Here is a 19,945-nt window from a genome sequence, read left to right on the forward strand (position 1 = left end):
TTAATTTTATTGCTTTTTCTTTAGATCTATAGATTTGAGTGAGCGCTAATGCATCACTCATATTTCATTCAGTGATTGTAGTGCTTCACATTCTTTATATTCACCTTCTAGAAATGCTTTGGCAGCAGAACTGACTATGCCAAAATGCATAAGAAAGGGTAGAAATAATAAATGCACTATCAATTTGTCTGACACAGTTCAACATTTTAAGTTTTTTTTGTGACCCACTGTTCATCTCTGGCAATTTGAATATACATATGCAGTGTCCTTTCTAAAAATGTGTGGGACAATAGGGAGGCTCTAGTGTTATTAACATAATAAATCTTTACCAAAACAGTTTTCTTTTATATTGCAAGGGCATGCTGCTGCTGTGCTCATTTAGATATTAAATTTAGAGGTGTGAAAAATTTCTTGAAGTCTGCTGCAAGTCTTAGCAGGGTCGTAGGGAGGTTTTGTGGTGGCTTTGACGTTTTTTGTTTGGTGCTTTTCTGTGTGTGTGTGGCCTTTTTTCTTTTGTGAGTGTGCTATCTTATCCCACTGGAACTGCTTATAATAGAATGAATAACTGCACACTGAACATTTGTCCTTGCTGGTGCAGTAGCATCAAATTGTCTAGGCCACTCCTTTATGAAGGTTGTCCAGTATGCTGTAGTTGATAATCCATATTACTAGCCATAAAAGGTTGGGAAAAAGGATCTTGAAGACACTTCAGGGCAACAAATTTACATTTTATATGTTGTGTTTGCAGTAAAGAAGTATTCAGCTCTTTCTCAGGTCCAGAAGAATGGCACAATCAATGCCTACAAACTGAATGCACTTCGAAAAACTAAAAAGAAACTATAAAAGATTTTGTTCAGAATGGTTTAGTGGTGTTTAAAGCCTATTAATCTTCTTATTCCTAGTTTGTTTGTGATGTTTTCCTAGCATTCTATTATAAAAGAAGAATATCACTGTTTCCCATGAATTAGTATAGTGGTCTGAAGAGGGGCTAATGATGTGTTTTCCTTCATGCATAGACAGTTGTTGAACCTAGAAAAGAGGATTTTTTGTGGGTGTTGTTTTTTTCTTACTGAGAGGCCAAGGCCACTGTAGACATTCAGTTGGGAGGTAGAAGTCATTTTTAGACCCTGGTAGATACTGGATATCAGTGGATTTGATGATTTCATGATGAAGTCTTTAGGATCAGAGAATGGTAAGAAATACGGCTCTCATTCGAGCCAAAACAACTCTGACACAGACTGAAGAATTTTGAACTTTGGTTTGGGAAACCCCTCCATGTGAAGAGGTCAAAAGTCATTTCTCTGCTCTCTTGGGAGTACAGTGATTTATTTTCCTACAATCAGTTAGGAGCTATTTGTCTTACCCTGGGGAATCTAGAAAAAGTAGGATGACAGTAAAAATGAGACATAGATTTGCATGAGGGCACTGAGTCCTGACTTCTCTGTGGAAGAACTCCTCTCTGAACATGGAGGAGTGATTGCTTAGCCACATGTTTCTATAGGTCACTTCAGAGATTTTCTAACTCTAGAGGTGTTTCTGGTTCTCATGTCATACCTCATTTTCTGTTTGGAACTCATTACCAGAATCAGAATTGTGTTTCAAATTGGACTGCGAGCACATACCCTGCCTGCATTGTTTCTGAAATGCCAAATATTTCCAGATACAGATGGAAGCAGTGGAAAGGAACCACATTCAAGTCTAAAGCATACAAGTTCTGAGCAGCTAATACTGTGACAATGTGTTTCTGGGGTATCTTACTGTTCATTCAGCATTTGAAATATAGTGCTAAAATAAACAAATTGCCACAGTGTCCACTAGGGACTGAAAATACCCATTCATTTACTTGCATTAAAGCAATGTTTGCTCAGGATGTTATTTTTGTCTGTTGGTAATGCTGTAGATCAGGCTGTTTTTGTTTAGAAAAGGTATTCTGAATCCATGCTAGAAGCAGCTGAGGGGGAAGCTGAATGTGAAGTTTGACATGCTGTATTTTCGTGGAGAATATACGACATTTGGGCATTCCAAGAGAAATGCTGAAGTTGCAATAAACCCAAGCATAAATAAGCATAAGGAATGCTTTTTCAAAGTAGCCTGGAGAAGTTACGCCATTTAAAATTGGCAGGCTCCATCACTTGAATTCTTTGGAAAATCCTACTCAAATCATGCTAAAAATACATGTTTATCTAATTGAGGTCACCACACTTTCTTTTCCTGATTTACAAATAAAAGTTGGGAAAAGATCCTGTCATGCTAAGATGTGGTTATCCATATATCATGAGTCTTCTTTTTGTGCACGGTTGTTGTTGAGATTTGTTCAAGTAGTGATGATTATCAAAGTTTATGGTTTCAAGACTTATGTAGTATGTTTGAGTGTGATAAGGCAAGAGGCCAAAAGCCTTCATCAGTTGTGAAGGTTGTGTATTGCTATGTGGTAGTCTTCTTTTTTTGTATGAGTTATTTATGTTTAGAAAATAGAGATGGATAAATCTTCTTTGAGCCTTTGTTGGCAAAAGACTGCAAGTCTTGTAACCATTGGTTAGCTTTTCTATGACTTCATTAAATCTTGGCTTGGTGCCTATCTCCTCAAAGTATGATGGGCTGTGGATGATGAGCTGGCATACCATTCTGGATGTCAGCTTGTGTAGGAGCATAAATCACTAATTTGCATGATGGCAGAATCTCAGGTTTCCACAAAAATGCTCATCCAGACAAACCCCAAACAGCAACACCATCCTAAGTAACACTTCCCTTGGATAGGAATTCTTTGGAGAAATTCAGTAAAATGAATCCTGAATGTTAGAAGCCATTTTTCAACCTGAACTTTTTTTATCTGCCAACTTTCTGTTGGAGTTTAATCTATTAAAGTTCCAAATGAGTGTGAATTCCAGTTCATTGCCCACTGATATTATTTAGGCTGTAGGACTTGTGAAATGGATTTTATTGACACATTAAAGTTAACCCTCTCCTATGCTCCTGCGCCATGGATAGCCTCTGAATGTACAGTCTGCAACCTTGTCAAAATCTCTAATGTAAAAACTTTAGAAATGTAAACAAATACTGATGGCTTGGGCTGAAAATAAATTACATTTGTGTGACTCAGAATTTTAATTCTTTTCAGCAGATTCTTGAGGAAGCAACTAATAAATTAATGTTTGATAGCGAGGTATTTATTCAGATTTTACAGCATTCACTTTTATGTGCAGCCATAGGCACTTGAGACAGAAGTCCTACTCTTACTCATGACAAAAGTAGTTGTTTCCTTGACTTCAGTCACAGTTTCAGAAAGAAGTGAGTATCTCAGCTGCCTTCACTGCCCTTGCTAATAGACCTCATCACTCTCCAGTGCAGTGAAGTCTTTGTGTGAGTTATCCTTCCTTAGAAGAAGGGAAAAGTTTCCAATAGGATGAGCTGTCTATACAGTATTAATAAGACTTTATTTCTTCCCTCCCTCATCCTACCTTCACAGATGCTATAATGGAAAACAGATATGGTCAACTGCTTCAGCTGTTTCCCATTTTTTATCTGAAAGTTACATTTTTATAAGTAGCTCATAAAAGAGTAATAAATTCTGATTTGCTAAAAGCCATCTGGTTAATGGATTGCTTCAGAACTATTTATAATAGGATCTATCTATGTAATTAACAGTTAAAGGCACAAGCAGTTTGTTTTAGAAGATGCATATTGCCATTGTTTGTTAATCTTTACAAGTAATGCGTGGCTGCATTCTAAATTCCAGGACAGAATTTGTTTAAAACAAGTGTAATATTGAGTTAGTAATTTTAAATACCATTTACAGCTTCATCATGTCACCAGAAATTGTCTCCCTTCACCAGTGTGTGCTGTTCTGGAAGGATTATACCTTGGATTTAAATCTAGTGGTTGAAAACATCAGAACTTGATGAAGGCAAAGGCAATGACAGGGCCTGAATTTTGTCAGCCTGAGCAATGGGTTGCAGAATGCATGAGTGAAAACCTCATCTTCCATTCAGTTGGAAGGACAGATGCACTATGGAGAGCTCAAGACAGAGATACAAAATGCAGTGTTTTGTTCTGTTGTCTCTATTGATGTGCAGGCTGAGTTTCAGGTAGAGCTTGGCAGCCTTTCACCAAGCCCAGCCTCAACTCTCCTGCTTGTTTTGGCATACTGTTGCAGCTCCTCAGGGACTCACATGGCACAGCCAGCCACATACGTGGAAAACACTTAAAAACTACCACAGAATTTCCTCTGACTGATAGGACGTGTGTGAGAAAGTGTCAGCCTGTCATGATTCAACCACTTTCACAGCTTTGGAAATAAAATTAGAAGGACCTAAAGATGTCAAGTGGTTATGTCCTTCTTGGTGATATTCAAATATTCAGATATTTATCTGAGAGGTAGAATACCTCATACTACTTCCTTGGGCTGTGCATACTCTTTGTAGTGCTCAAAAATCTCCTTCAACTTAAAATTATTTTCCTAAGTGTTTCTTTAAAAGTCCTCCAAAGATCCAGCAAAATAAAAATGCTTAGCTGATCTTGTGTGAAAAGAAAAAGACTGCAAGCACACAGCAATTTCAGAGAAGCTGGCAGGAATTTTTAATGTGACTGAAAGTGTCTGAGTGACAAATTAGTAATAAAAATGTCACTAATTAGACCATAGTAAAATCTTGATAATCAAAACTACTTGGGTGAGACTAAATATATTCAGATTACGGGTAGGCCAGATAATGGGAATCAGCTGAACAGAGAGACAAGCTGGCAGCTTGTTACAAAGGGAGGCTTAGAGAGATGTTTTGAATAAACAAGCACCTAACGTAATTACAGAACATAGTCCAAACGTAGTAATGAAAGGATAGCTGGATTAAGAATTTTAAACAGTAGGGAAACATCATCTCCCTTGAATTAAGGAGGACAGAGGCAGTGCTAGAACTTTGTGGTTTTATTGAAACAAGTAAGCCTGGAAAGTATGGCTTAAACCAGACTGAAATCTGCTCTGTTCTATCAAAATGGGTCCTGTGTGCTCAGAGGCCTTTTGAGTCTCCTAGTCTGCTACCAGCACAAGTTCATGACACGGGACATCAATAGGATTTGGGTCTGCAGCAGGATAAATTACCTCTTTAAGAGGGTTTGGGTTAGCTGGTCTCCTGAGGTAGCAGGAGAGCTCTGTAGTAGGAACTGGTGACTTCTGGGGAAAGGGAGGAGACACAGGAGGTTTATTTTATTGTTGAGCAGCTGGGTTAAGAAATGCAGTTTAGTAGAAAATGTGCATGTCCAAAGAATAAAGGAAGAATCCAAAGTCAGTATCAGCTACTGTGTGAGAAAGGAAAACCTCCAGTTTTTAGGGAATGTCTTTTAAGCAGAAGCTTTTTGATTCATTGGTTGGTAAATTGAACTGACTTGCAGGGATGCCATGATCCTTAAATTTATTTGTTCTGCTGCTTCTAATGCTGCATTTTTGTCCTTTTTACCATTTCTTCTCAGGTGAGATTGTAAGAGAAGTAGTACAGTAAGTATCTAGTTTAGTGCTTTCACATGAAGCAAATTTATGGTGTGGACTGAAAGGGCCTTTGGTATGGAAAAAGAAAACAACTTTGGGAAGCAGTGCTATAGAATGTGTAGGATCACAATGTCATTGTGAAGGGTAGACATTACAATGGGTGCAAGTTTTAGTTTCAGCTTCAAGGTAATGCTTACACCCTCCAGAAAATAAATTGTGTGAAAACAACCTTATTCTGTTTTTTTGATTTTTTTTTTTTCGTAGCTGATCCAGCTTTGCCACACCATAGCAAGACTAGACTCAAGTGTTTAGTGATTCCTTTTGTTGTTCCAATTTGCTGTTGTAACCACTGGCATCCTGTACTGGTATTACTGAACTATCCCTTCTGTGTTGCAGTAAGATTATTTGTGATGATGGCAATCACAAAGGACTTTATTGCTACAGTAACGCTGATCAGTTTCTTGAAAATACCACTTTTAAACACCATTTGATTTGAAGCATCTGCATTATCTGCCCAGGCAGAAAGGGACCTGAGGATACTGCTTGACAGCCAGCTGAACATGAGCCAGCAGTGTGCCCTGGTGGCCAAGAAGGCCAATGGCATCCTGGCCTGTATCAGGAACAGTGTGGCCAGCAGGAGCAGGGAGGTCATTCTTCCCCTGTACTCAGCACTGGTGAGGCCACACCTTGAGAGCTGTGTTCAATTCTGTCCCCTCAGTTTAGGAAGGACATTGAGACACTTGAGCATCTCCAGAGGAGGCAACAAGGCTGATGAAGGGCAAACCCTGTGAGGAACGGCTGAGGGAGCTGGGGCTGTTCAGCCTGGAGAAAAGGAGACTCAGGGGTGACCTTGTCACTCTCTACAATTTCCTGAAAAGTGGCTGTAGTCAGGTGGGAGTTGGTCTCTTTCACCAGGCAGCAACTGCCTGGACACAGTCTCAAGCTGGGCCAAGGGAAATATAGGTTGGATACTAGGAAAAAGTTTTTTTACAGAAAGGATAATAAAGTACTGGAATGGTCTGCAGGGGAGGTGGTGGAGTCACCATCCCTGGATGTGGCACTTGGTGCCATGGTCTAGTGGAGATGTTAGGACATGGGTTGGACTCGATGATCTTGAAGGTGTCTTCCAACCTGGTGATTCTGTGATTCTGTAATGGGAAAGACTTGAGAGTAGAAGACAACACTGAGATTAAATAGAGTAGACTAACTATAGACTGCCACATAATTTACATGGCTCTTTTTTTTTTTTTTTTTTTTTTTTTTTCACTACACTGGCCAAGGAAACAAGAAAATAACCAGACATATGGGCTTCTATTCAGGCCTCCACACATCTTCAATTATAGATACCTAGCAGATATATCTAAATTTCTAAAATCTCAGATCTCTGTCCATTGACTGAGAAAAATATTGGCATCAACCTAAGAAACTAATAAACTTCCACTAAATATCCAAAGTTAAGAGAGATGTAACTGGAGTACCCAGTGCACTACTACTTAAACAACTTGAAACCTCGTCAGTGTGAGATTTAGTGGACATTTACTACATCTCATGCACCCTCTTATGCTTTCTCATCTCCTTCAGGAAGCAAAGGGAAAGACAGACTCACAAAAAAAAATTTAAAAAAAAGGAGAAACTGTGACTTTTGCCGAACAGTTGATAAGATCAGAGTTATTAATATTATAGCACCACCAAGGACAATGTATAGACAAATTGGAAGAACCAGTCTACTTCCTTAATACATTCTCAGGAATTAAAATTTGCTACAATCCTTCTTGTTCTGACCTTTTTTCCCCTACAAATGAGGGATAACACAGTAATTCTCTATGTACTTGGGCATGTTGCTCACCCTTCTCTCTCTGTCCATGCCTTTTCTTACTTTCTGTTCCCAACACAACTTCTAAAACAGTTATTCAACTTCAGAAAACAAATCAAAAAGCACAGTCTCTGAATCTCTGAATAAGGAAGGAAGTGAACCAAAACAGACAGTTCTGTGAGATATTCAGAGAGTTCAACCTGCTCAAAGTTCTTTGTAAGACTACTACTGCCAACAGAAGCTTCTTCTGGTGGTCTAAAGCCTTTCCTGCAATGTAAATATACCTTTTGATACCTTAGGACAGCCTCACATATATTTGTCAAAATGATTACACAGCTCAGTTAAACAGAGTTGACACATGATCTATGCCATGCTAAGGGCAATTCATTGACAATGACCAAATGTTGTGACTTCTTGAGCATATTTTGCTGATATTAATCACTTTCTCTAGAAACCTCATCAGCAATCATGTTCCAGATCTGCAATTACTGCACATCTTTCTAGCAATGAAAAGATTTAAGTCTGAATGACCACAGAGATTCCTTCAAATGCAGCATCCATCACAGAGGACATGATTTTTCACATTCACTTAAAACTGGGATAGGAAGAAAATAACTGAAAAAATAGAGAGAAAGAATTTCTACACTACTTTTGTGATACAGGCTTACCTACAAAATTCTTCTGACTGCTAAAATTCTTCAAGTTTGAAAGTTTTTAGAGAATGAGAAACTATACTGCACTGCTTATAAACCATACAACTGCTTTGTAAAGGTTTATTCATAGTCATGCTCTGTGCAAGGAATAAGGGACTTAATATTTATCCTCCTAGGAATAGACGGTATAATTCTCATTCCCTTTATCTTGGATTAGCTGTCAAGACAGTAAGTGGACTGTTCAAACATTGAATGTTTTCAGTGGTTTTAAATCACCATGAAACATAGGCCAAGCCATTAAGGTGTGCTGCATGACTGCATGTCTCATGCTCAGAAGCTGCTCAGTGCTCAGCTTCTCTCCCAGTCCTGGATGGGTAAAAGGGAAGGTTGGGAAACCAGAGTACATTTAAGATGGCAATTTAGGCATCCCAAATCAAGAGACAATCAAAGTATTTTACTTCTGGTATGATTTGGGCCAGAGACTACACTTATATCACTTTTGCCTTGTACCTCAAAGGACTCCAAAATCCAATGGACCCACCTTAATCCCGTACCAAAATATGAGCACTGTTGTTTTGTTGAATAATGTATTTTCACAGGCTAAATAACTTACTCATAATGCTTTGTAAAAATCTGAAATTTATTAGTAATGTGCAGAATTAGCATATCCCCAAGTTAATTTTAAGTGATTGTGACAGCATGTTATGAATTTGTGTTTTTAGGACATTTATGTTACCAAATAAGTCAGTCTAAATGCATTCTGAGCCTTTCCAATTCTTGCACTTCAAAATGTTTGGGGCCTCTTCAAAAACTTGCAATGTCAAATTAGCCCCTCTTTCTCTTTCCCCCCCTCAAAAGAAACACATTTCAAGTGTGCTGTTCTGTTACTATCCAGTTTAACCTAACAAACAATTACTCATAGATTATTATGCCTCACAAACACCAAGCTAATAATATGGACAACTATGGCCTACTGGAAGCTAGTGCCTAAAGGTAAGGGTTTGTTGTAGGTAACATCAAGAACCTTGAAAGACAAGTGCATGTTCAGACAAGGGAAAACCTTGTTACCTGCTTAATGACTTACACTGCCAGAAACAGAACTCCCAATGAGCCAGACCTTGGGCTCTGAACATAAGCAGCAAGGATTTGAAGGAGCTGGGGTTTTTCAAAAGAAAATCCAACAGAATGAAACTCATACTCTAAAGTACCAAATTATTTCAGTGCTAATGAAGCTGACATTGAAGCAACATTGATTGTGGTTACACCTTATCCAGGACATCCACGTTAACATAAGCTTTATTTCAGTGAAAATAGAGGGAGGGCCTCTCATTAAAGAAAGAAATTTATGGAGGTCTGAATCAAATTAATTTGAAATAACTGAGGGAATAGTGATATCAATAGCTTCTACATCAGGCTGTGCTAGCCATAAAGCTTCCAACAGTAGAAGATGATAATAATAAAACACTAAAAATTATAGGTTGTCCCCATTATTTCTGAGTTCAGTGGAATTGCCCCCAATGAAAAACCTATGACAATGTTTGGATTCTGTTCCAATATGATTCACTGTTGATGAAACCAAAAACAGACTGATATACATCACCACTGTCTCCTCAGAGTATTAACGAATTGTTAAATTGCAAGGAAAAAATTGTTAATAGTCACAATAATTGTTCCACTTCTATGTTTTACACTTTTAGCCAACATCTAACCAATTACACATTAAAAAAATAATTCTATTATGCTGTTTTCTAAATGCAAATGCACAGGCTATTTTAATAACACATTTATTTAATGCTGAAATTTAACAAAACAGCCTCCTGTACAAAAGAAAAGATACTAGTAGAGCAGAAAAGCTGGCTATTTTCTGACTTACATGAATTTACAGTTCAATTTTAATACTTGATAATATGGATGAGCACAAGACAGCATGTAAACCATTCATACGAGAAAACCAGCAACCCAACATCCATATTCTTAAACTACTGCTGTCCCTTCAGGCACTGAACACACTGAAGGATGCACACTCCATCAGTCAAGTAGCTAATAAATACTAGCATAGTCTCAACATATTACAGAAGAGTTAAACAGTTCACTGGCTGAGTTACTCATAACAGCAATCATGGTAATAAAGTAATAAAAACATCTAGAATTCAAAATCTGGAAATACAACAAGACTCAGGCAAATTAAAAGGACAAAATCCACTTTTAAAAAAACAATCACCATTTGAAATCACCACTGGATAAAGGTGAGCCACTTGTACCACTGTGGGATTCTTGGGACTTTTTTTCTTTTGTTTTCCCTTTTTTTTTTTTTTTTAATTTTTTATTTCCTTATTATTAAAAAAAAAGTTTGTCTGCCCTTAGGCAACCCTGGAGCAAGAGAAAAAGGAAGACTATAACACAGTGGTTTGATCCAAAGGCCATCACAGCCAGTGAAAAGACCCTGACACTGGCAACTCTAGATAACATCCATATTTTACAAGACCTTACACTTCACCCTAGTAATGGATTCATGCTAAGCTCTAGCAATGAAAATAATACTCTTGTCCTGTAGTAACTCCCAGAGAAACAATGGTTTTAAATGGTTTTCACTGTGTAGCTTGAGGCAGTGAAAATCCAAGAGTTCCTTTTATGGGATCAAAATCCTGCTCTTTTCTGTCACAGGTCTTACTTATGCTAACCTCATGCATTCACCTCTGCTCCTCGAGCTCATTCCCAGGTCCATTGCTTTTCTTGAATCACTAAAAAAATGAGCCATGAATCATCTTTTTTTTGTCTACTGTCTTATGCTTCTCTTTCTGCTTGGGGTGCTCTGAAGCTTTCCTGACGATATTTTCCAAAGCTCCTTCTTTCAACAGTCCTCTGGGAAACATCATGGTAACCAGATATACAGCACAATGCTATCAAAGGCTTCTATGCAGAAAATCTTATGACAATAGAACTTCCCTAATGGGATTTGCATCCTGGCTTCATAGAAAAAGCACTGTAATAACCTCCCATTTTTTTCCTTGTGCTGTAATCATCTGTTATGCTTCTCACTAGTACTTCAAAGTAATTCTCTATTGTTCTGTTACTCTCAGCTTCAGCTCAGCAGGGTTTAGTTTTTCAAAGCATCACAGAGGGGAATCTTAATTACTCTTTTTTTTTTTTTTTTTTTTTCATTTTTCAAACAAAATCTCAAATCCATAAAACAAACAAAAATTATTTTAGATCTCAGAATTTCCTGCTGCTGGATTTGCAGAGAACTAAAATCAACAACAAAACATATTCAGCCTACTATATCTCAAAATTTATCTTGAGACCTCATTCTTGTCATAGCATCTACCACGATGATGGGGCTTGAACCATGCAAAAAGGCCTAGAAGATCAGCTCTGCCCTCAGCTTTGCCAATAACTATCTAAAAATTCACAAACATCCCCGAGACCTACCTTTTAAATTGTCCAGACATCCAGGCTACATCTCTCAAGAGCCCAAATTACTAACCAGAAGGGCACTAACAACATATATGTCACAAAAATAATAATTTTATCATATTTCTGGAGTTAAAAGCTTGGTTTTCTAAAGAGAAATTTAAGCTTCCAGTTCACTACCGAAAATCTGGTTGATATCAAGTTTAAACAGAGTCATAGGCAAAGTGTAGTCTACAAAAGCTCTCTTCCCAAAATCCCTTCTCCCAGTGCAAACTACTGTGTGTCCTAAAATCCAAATCCTACTTTGTACCTTGAGTCCTGCATCCAGTTTTGTCTTGCCTCATTTCAAAAAAGACATTGAAGTGCTGGAGCATGCCCAGAGAAGGGCTACAAGGCTGGTGAAGGATCTGGAACACGAGTCCTATGAGGAGCAGCTGAGGGAGCTGGGGTTGTTCAGCCTGGAGAAAAGGAGGTTCAGTGGAGAGACCTTATCACTCTCTACAACTGCCTGAAAGCAGGTTGTAGACAGGTGGAGGTCAGCCTCTTCTCCCTCTCTCCAATTCACAAGATATAAGGATGTAACCTCAAACTGCTCCAGGGAAGGCTTAGGATGGACATCAGAAGGAATTTCTTCACAGAAAGGGCTGCTAAATACTGGAATGGGCTTCCCAGGGAAGTGGAAAAGTCACAGTCCCTGGAGATGTTCAAGAAACGACTGGATGAGGCACGCAGTGCCGTGTGCCAGGGGCAGATCAATCAAAGGTTAGACTTGATGATATTGGAGGTCTTTTCCAAATGATTCTGTGGTTTATGTCTTAAGCTTAAAGCATGGTGCTAGCTAGCCCTAGAGAGGCCAGATTTTCTTGTTCCTAAAGTATTTCATAGATTCCCTACCCTTTAGAAGACTTGAAATAACTTCTCTCAGACTCCTGTAGTTGAAGGACCCAACTTGCATGCAATCCAACAACAGCACATCACCATAACAAAATGTTGTTTAAATTAAGTGGGACAGAATATCAAATTTAAGTTATTAAATGCAAAATAGAAATTATATTCCTGTTTTGATTCAAATGTGGAAAAATAAACTTCATATTGAAATTTTAGGAGTCTAATAGAACAGAGTCCCTCTGTTCTCAGTGGAGAGCAGTAGTTTAGCTGAGGCCAGTAGTGAGAGTTACTGCTAGTCTGGATGCCTGTAGGAAATTGCAATAAAGCATAAATGTCCATGTGACATCCCAGTAACCATTTTTATGAACATTTTCCTATTTATTAATAGTAGCTGCTCTGAATTCCCTCAAGTTTTATGTTAACTGCCAATTCTTGGTCCAGTACAAATCTGAGATATATTACAAGTAAGTTCAGCTAGAAATGAAAATAAAAAGTGAGAAAAAAGCTCACCATATGCCAACAAGCTCATTGATGACAGGTAAAAGGGAAAGTGAATGACTGCACAAACTAGTAATTCTAGAAGTGTAGGTGAGTTCAACCCCTAAAGGAAAAGGTATCAATCATGGAGAAGAAAAAAATAGCACCAGGAAAAGTCAGGTTATTTGCCCTCCTCTCATTAACTACAATATCCTTTCTTCTGCTCTGAAACATTAAAACTGTTCCAACTGATCTGTTACTTTCCACTCTGTATATCTGAACTGACACCTGAAGTTTGTATTGCCACTTGTATCTTATTTCCCTCTATACATAGCTCTTGGACCTCAACTGAAGACATTCAAAATATCAATCACCAATTACATTGCAGTCACTCCAGGTGCAAACCAACCATTCATTATTAGCATTTTCACCAAAGAGTAGGCTGGTCTTGACAGGAAAGCTGCCTGATGTTCAAGATAAGATTTAGAATTGAACAATTGCTTTGATTGTTACTAATTGGTATTGATAGAGATGGAAAATTGCAAAAAACTCAGTTTATGGATAAGCCATCACAAAATAAATAGTCTAAGAAAATACTGTTTACTTGAAGACAATTTAACAGTTTGGATTTGACTTACTACATTGCTGCTGTAGAAGAATGCTTTCTGTTATCTCAGTATATAGACCCTCCATACAATATAGAGCTGAAGTCTGCAGGGTAAGCAACACTCCTCTTTCTGGAGCTCCTCCATTTTCATGATCTGCAAGGTGTCATAAAATGCCCATATACTATGCATATGAAGTGGCTGGTCATGTTGTCTGTAGAGCAGCATAAGACAGAGCTAGACCCCAAGTTCCTTCACCAGAAAGAATGGTCCATGGAAGAAGGATGTGCACCTGAAGGACAGACATTTTTGCAGCCTGGTTTCATAGATGTCTCCTTTCTATCAACTTGTCCAACATTAAATACACCTCCCACAAGTCAGGATTCAGTCAGCCCATTCCAAATGGTAGCTAATTCTAATACATTAGTCAAGGACATTTTGCAGTATGAATGGCTAATATTTAAAGTTGTTCAACATGTTTTGTTTGATTAAAAGCTTTCATAGAAAGTTTTTATTTGTGGAAAGAAATCACAATCCTTTTGAAGAAGGCACAGTAGCCAATCACAGCTATTGTGAGAACTAAAAAATACCCAAGGACACATTTTCCTACTAGAAAGCACAACTTTATCAGATTGCTGTAGAACTTTGCCATTTCACTCTGACTTTTTAAGTAATAATCTTACTTTCCAGAGCATAACTCCTTGTTCTTTAGAGCTGTCATTGTCAACATATAAGAGTGGAAAGTACTCTGCAATATACATCCATTTAACATCCTATCATAAAGCAGGGACATAAGAAAATTCTGGATCATTTGAGTAGCTTGCAGGGGTAATGTTTTCAGAAACAAGAAACAATTTTCAGATCCTGAACTTAAGACAATTTTCACTGAGGTGATTTCACAGCCCTGCAATAATTCTGCCTCTTCCCTAGGGGGACATCAAAAAATCAGAGCACTTGTAATCACTAGACATAGCTGAAACTCTTGGCATAAGTCATTGCATTTCTGATTAAAGAGATTTTAAAAAGCAGAATCAGAGTCTCAGGAACTTTCACTTACACCCCAGAAAGCCCATTCTGTTTTCAGCCACTAAAACCTGGGCTTCTGTACTTTTCAAACTTAACAAAAAGACAGCTTCATACTTTCAACTCACAGTCAATTCTGTGAAAGATATATTTACATTTGAAATCACTTGAGAAGTAGCCCCAGAGATTAATTCAAACTGGATTTTTTTCACAACCATATTTTTTTTATTAAAAAGGATTCAAAGCAAGAGCTAGAAACTTTGCATAAGCAGGAATTTAGGATGCATGACAGTGTTCTTAAGGTAAAGCCTACTGGATCCAGTCTTCCTTATAGAAAACTCACAGACAGAAAAATGTGCAGCTCTGAGAAAAGCAGGGCCCTGACTCTTTGACATGACTTCCTATTCCCCTTCACTGACCTATTCTTTTTAATTTCTCTTGTCATTTGGTTTTTCCCCTTCTCACTATATGAAACTCAATAAATCCTTCAGGAAACAACCAGTGTTTCCTGCCTTATTAGTCTTCATCCTGCTTTTGCAAACTATCCCTTCTTCAGTATGCATCCATCTCACTTTTAGGACAGCACTAATACCAATGACTGTACAAAACACCAAACAAGTGAATATATTCTAGACTGATTAATTACAGTAATGGTATATAACAGATTAAAATCATATAGTCCTTAGCTTGTACTGCTTCACTATTGCCACTTACCCAGTTTGTGTGGCAAGAATGGTAAAAGATGTCTCTTGGAAGTGATGAAATCTGATTTCAGTGTCCTTCACAAAGCACAAGGAAGGAAGTTCATGCAAATTTGGACTGACTGAAATAGTTCTTTTGAAAGTATGTCAGTAAAAATAGATTTCATAAATGCGTGTAATAAGACAAAGGTTAATTAGCTGCAACCACTTTTTCTTGGGGTCAAGAGGAGTTACACCTGGGATGATTTTAGCCTAGAATAGCCACTTATTGATGTGATTTTTTTTTTAAACTTACAACATCTCACATCACACCACTTTTTACTTGACACTAAACTGACAGAGCTAATGAAAGAACTTATCTTGATAGGACACAAACTACTTGAAAATAACACATCTCAGCATTCTGTACTGAGTATAAAAACCCAAGATTCCTGTAACCCCAAAAGAAGTGGGACACTGTCTTATTTTTCCTTTGTATTTTTCTCTCCCTTTCCCCCTGTGTTTGTGTAGCTGGCAATATTCTGTGGATTAGCATCCTCATTATTTCCTTCTCATCTCCTTTAGGATATCTTGAACATATACAGCTGGTCATCAAGCACTGTTCTTATAGATGATTCCCTCAGAACTTCTTTCAGTTCACATACCAAACCCCCCAGGTTATCCTAGTCCTGCAACAGTCCTGTGCTAAAGCACCTCTAGAAGCAGGATCCAGAAAACTGCTGACACCTAAAGTAGTTCACCAGCAATGTAAGCCAGGCATTACCAAAACTTTGTCCTGGATTCACTAAGGTTTGCTGAAGAAAAAATTTCACATTTACCGTGTAACCGCCTCCATCTGTCATTTTACTTTGACAGAAAATATCCACCTATTTCTTAAATTAATCTACCAGCAAAAGTCTTACTAACTTAATTAGGACTTCTGCTCCTCCCACATACTCTTTGGAAAACTATTTACAGCACCAGTGATCACTTTCAACACAGTTATGCTCAGAGAACAGGAGCCCATTGAGGTAGCTTCAAATAAGATAGTCTTTGGCCTACTTGATTTTATTCAGCTTCTTATTTCAACCCTTTACAGAAGAATTACAGTTTAAAGGCTCATTAGTGTTACAGTAAGAAGCACTCTATGCCCCAAGGTTTGATCAAATGAGGAAGATTTAAAATTCTGAAGGACAGACAAAAAAAAAAAGTCTGATAACAAAATACAGCACAAAAGCAACATATGCAAGGCACTACAAGACACTAAATACCACTTTCAGAAACTGTGCATGTCTGGTTTACTGCCTCTTTTTTTTTAACCTCAATCCTGAAAGCAGGAAAGGTGGGACAAAGAAATAAGATCAAATGCTTCACCTTGTTTCCTTCTCTGTTTAGTACAAAGCAGGTGTTCCAGTGTATTTTTTTAAATTAAAAAATATGTAGATTCACATCTATAAAATAACTGGACAGCCCGTCCACTGAGTGCTTGTTACTTTCTTGCTGATTATGCAAATAAAAGTGAGTTTGTTTGGGGCACAGCACTTGCTCAGCTACATTGAATCATCTTGTACATCTCTCTTCCTTTCTTTTATCACTCCTCTGGCTATATGGGTACCTAATTTGGGTTTATTGGAATTAAGTCTTATGAATACATCCTGCTCACTTCATCCCTTATTTCAATTCCTTTTAACTGTACAGCTACCCCCTGCCAGTCCTTATGCCTATGGTGCAACCAAATAGCTCTATCTGCTCCAGTCAGTTAAGAGGAATCTCTCTGCAAGGCTCCCATTCTGGGAATAAGTTAGACAGTTCCCATGGCTTTTCAGAAAGCTTCTGAAGGATGACATTCCTGCACGGAGGAATTAATAGCTCCAAGCTTGTAAAGATTTGCATATCTCCACAAAATGTCAGTAAATCTGAAGCTATCATACCAGAGATGATGATTAGCACTGTGCATATTTAACAAAGGGGTAGTGAAATCTGATTTGCATATTTCTGACAAGCATGCAAATTCCCCACCATTTTCACAACTTAACACCTACATGGTTCATTTTATTTTGATTAAATTTTACACATTTCAATGATGACCTTTAAAGAAATGCTCACTTCCAGACTCTTAAATGCACCATTGATCTGCTACACTTTGTCAGCAAAACAATGATCATTCCTAAAAAGCCTATGAAAAGCTACAGTCTTACACAGATCAGTGCACAAAGTTCCCACTGACGTGTGCAATGCAGGGATGCAAAATTTGCATAATCAGCTCATTTGCTGCATTCAGCAACAAGGGACACACACTCTGCCAATTCACACTCTCACCAGAAGATTGCTCTGGTAAAGAGGAAATCTCCACACTGCAATTCAACAGACATGAAGTACATTAGCTGGGTAACAGCTAACAAAATAAGCAAATGAAGATGTATGTAAGTTATTATTACCTCTGCTCCACAGACAATGAAAATGACCTTTGTTGAAAGGCTGGTTCAGAATCAGAAGGCAAAACTTCAGGTTCCCTGTAAGATAAATGTTGGTTCTCATTAGCAAGAATATTGATTTTTTTTTTGTCCTTTTATTTTAGCCAGATTAATTTTAGTCCAACCACATCAGAGCAACTCCACCAATTTCCTTGCTTCTCAGGTTTTACCACTGTCAGATTGAGAAACTCTCAGAACTTCATAAGATACCTTTTACTTGGTAGGGTTTTGCTAAATGTTTAATTTATAAGAGACTTTTACTTATGAAGGCCATTCTCAACAGCACCCAACATCTACACAGCTCTCTCATTTAATCTCCCACTTGGTACTGTTGCCTGCATGTAGCAATTACTGATATGAGCTTCATCCTGGTCTCTGCTAATGGGGAAGGCTGGAGAAGACCCCATAGAAAGATGTCTCTAACCTACATCAAATATTCTACTCTCCTGGAGGATGCAGAACTCTTGCTGCCATCACTGGCTTCTGTGCCTGTGTTTTCATATCATGTAGAAGCTCTAATTGTGGTAGATATTTTACACATAAAGAATGAAAGGCCATGACCCAGGAGCTTAAAATCAAAAGCTAGTAAAAGCAAAAGTGTACTTTAGCCTATGTTATCTAGGTGATACTGGAGACTAAAAGTCTCAGTGGATTTACCAGCCCAATTTAATCAAGCTCATAAAGCCTCCTGCCCCTGCAAAACGTGCATGGTGAAGGTCGATATTAAACCTACAGTTAGAAAAGCCTTAAAAGAAAAAAAAGAATGTATGATAAGACATGCTTTGAATTCAGAGTAAATATGTAAATCATTGATGGCTGCCTGCGGTGGGATTTGCATTATTTCATTTCCTAATTATCTTGCCAATCATATAGGAATACAAGCCTTCCCTGGAGCTTGATATCCTTAGGCAATGAAGTTAATGAATATTATTTGGTCATGTGAAGCCACTGTAATTGAAAAAAGAAAACCTCTATCACTAGAAAGTCTTTTGAGAAGATCCAGTATAGCAGTAGGCAGAAGGCTCCAGTAGAAGCCTGTGGCCTAAGCCATACAATCTTATCAAGGAAAGTACAGCTGCTCAATGTGCTGAAGTTGAAAGAACATCTAGGGATAGGAGTTGGGAGGGGCAGTCTTTAAAATAATTAACTAAATGCGTGATTAGGAGAATGAGGTGAAGGTTAGCACACTGAGTTACCACTATTCTGCATCTTCTGCACCTTTCCCTGTGAGTGATTTAGGGTTTCCCTCCCCACTGACCCATTCAATGCCTCAGTTTCCTAAAACAGAAGCAACAGCAATGTCCTCCTTCATAAGTATCAAGAGAAACATTAACTAAGACCTAGATGATTTTTACACCAGTAAAAAGTCTACATGATTATCATAGCTATTTTCTGTCTAGTGTTTTCAAATACCTTCCCTCAAGTCTTCTGCTTCCACCTTTGCTGACATCGTTCCCTCTTCCATTTAATTCATGTATATATAGGGGAATAAATTTTCATAGGGAATAAATGGAGAGGAGAAAAGACCAAGTAAATAAAGGAAAAGTGAGAAAAAGTTTTTTCTTTGTGTAGTCTGAACAGTTTTGCCTTGTCCTTGAACTTTAAGAGAAAGGTAGAAAACAATACATTCAAACTAAGTACCAATTTCCAGCTGCCTCACAAAATGGGACCTCAGCAGCAGATCTCCTAATGATTGTTAAGTGAGAAAGCCTGCCAACTCCTTGTATTAAACAAAATCATCTAGTGATGCCCTCCATTGAAAAGAGACAGCAAATATCACGGGTTCTGTTACCAGTACAGTAATACAAGCAGACACAGGTGCTGTGCCTGTTCCTCCTGGTGAATCACAAAGGCATTTCTGTGCCTGTTTTAAACCCTTAAGCTATTTCAGCTTACAAAACAGCCATGGATTTCAACTTGTTTTGCACATCAGGAGTACTCTTGTTATATATATTAGGGTACATTTTTGAGGCCAAGGCCTGGCTGTAGGTGTCCACACTGAGATTTCAGAGGCTGATTTTCAGAGATGACACTTCCAAGAGCTTTCAGTGAGGCCCATAAGAGCTGCTGGGTCTTACATGTTCAGTTGTTGAAAAGAAGCCAAGAAGTAGATGCCCACAGCACATACAGTTAGGAGACAGGGAGGGGGGAGGGTCTATGTGTTTAGAGTTGTTTGGGTTTTTTAAAGTAAAGTTACAGGTTGAAAAAGTAGAGAAATGGAAATTATTGTTTCACCTGCTTTTAGAGAAGTGAACACTCCAGTCATTTCAAACCAGTCATTTCACACAATTAAGGCATGATAAAATGCTATGATTAATACTATGATTAATGCTGCCAAAATGAGCCTAAATGTCAATATTTTAATGATGCCTGCTGAATTAATATAAAGCTTCACATGAGACTCAGTCCTCAGTAGATGTAAAACAGTAATAAAATTGGGCTGCA

General features: G+C 38.0%; 1 protein-coding gene across 5 annotated transcripts in view; it reads right to left on the reverse strand.

Annotated features, from left to right (window-relative positions):
• TPK1 (thiamin pyrophosphokinase 1) overlaps positions 1–19,945 on the reverse strand; it is a 297,778-nt gene that overhangs the window by 224,339 nt on the left and 53,494 nt on the right. For 3 of the 5 annotated variants that reach the window (XM_056483741.1, XM_056483738.1, XM_056483743.1), the window contains exon 2: positions 17,465–17,539. The exons of the other annotated variants lie outside the window; for them this stretch is intronic. In XM_056483741.1, coding sequence (XP_056339716.1) covers positions 17,465–17,539 — 75 coding nt within the window. The remainder of the gene's footprint in view (positions 1–17,464; positions 17,540–19,945) is intronic. 5 annotated transcript variants of the gene reach the window in all.

This window comes from Oenanthe melanoleuca, chromosome 2 (assembly GCF_029582105.1).
Source record: "Oenanthe melanoleuca isolate GR-GAL-2019-014 chromosome 2, OMel1.0, whole genome shotgun sequence".
NCBI classification, from domain to species: domain Eukaryota; kingdom Metazoa; phylum Chordata; class Aves; order Passeriformes; family Muscicapidae; genus Oenanthe; species Oenanthe melanoleuca.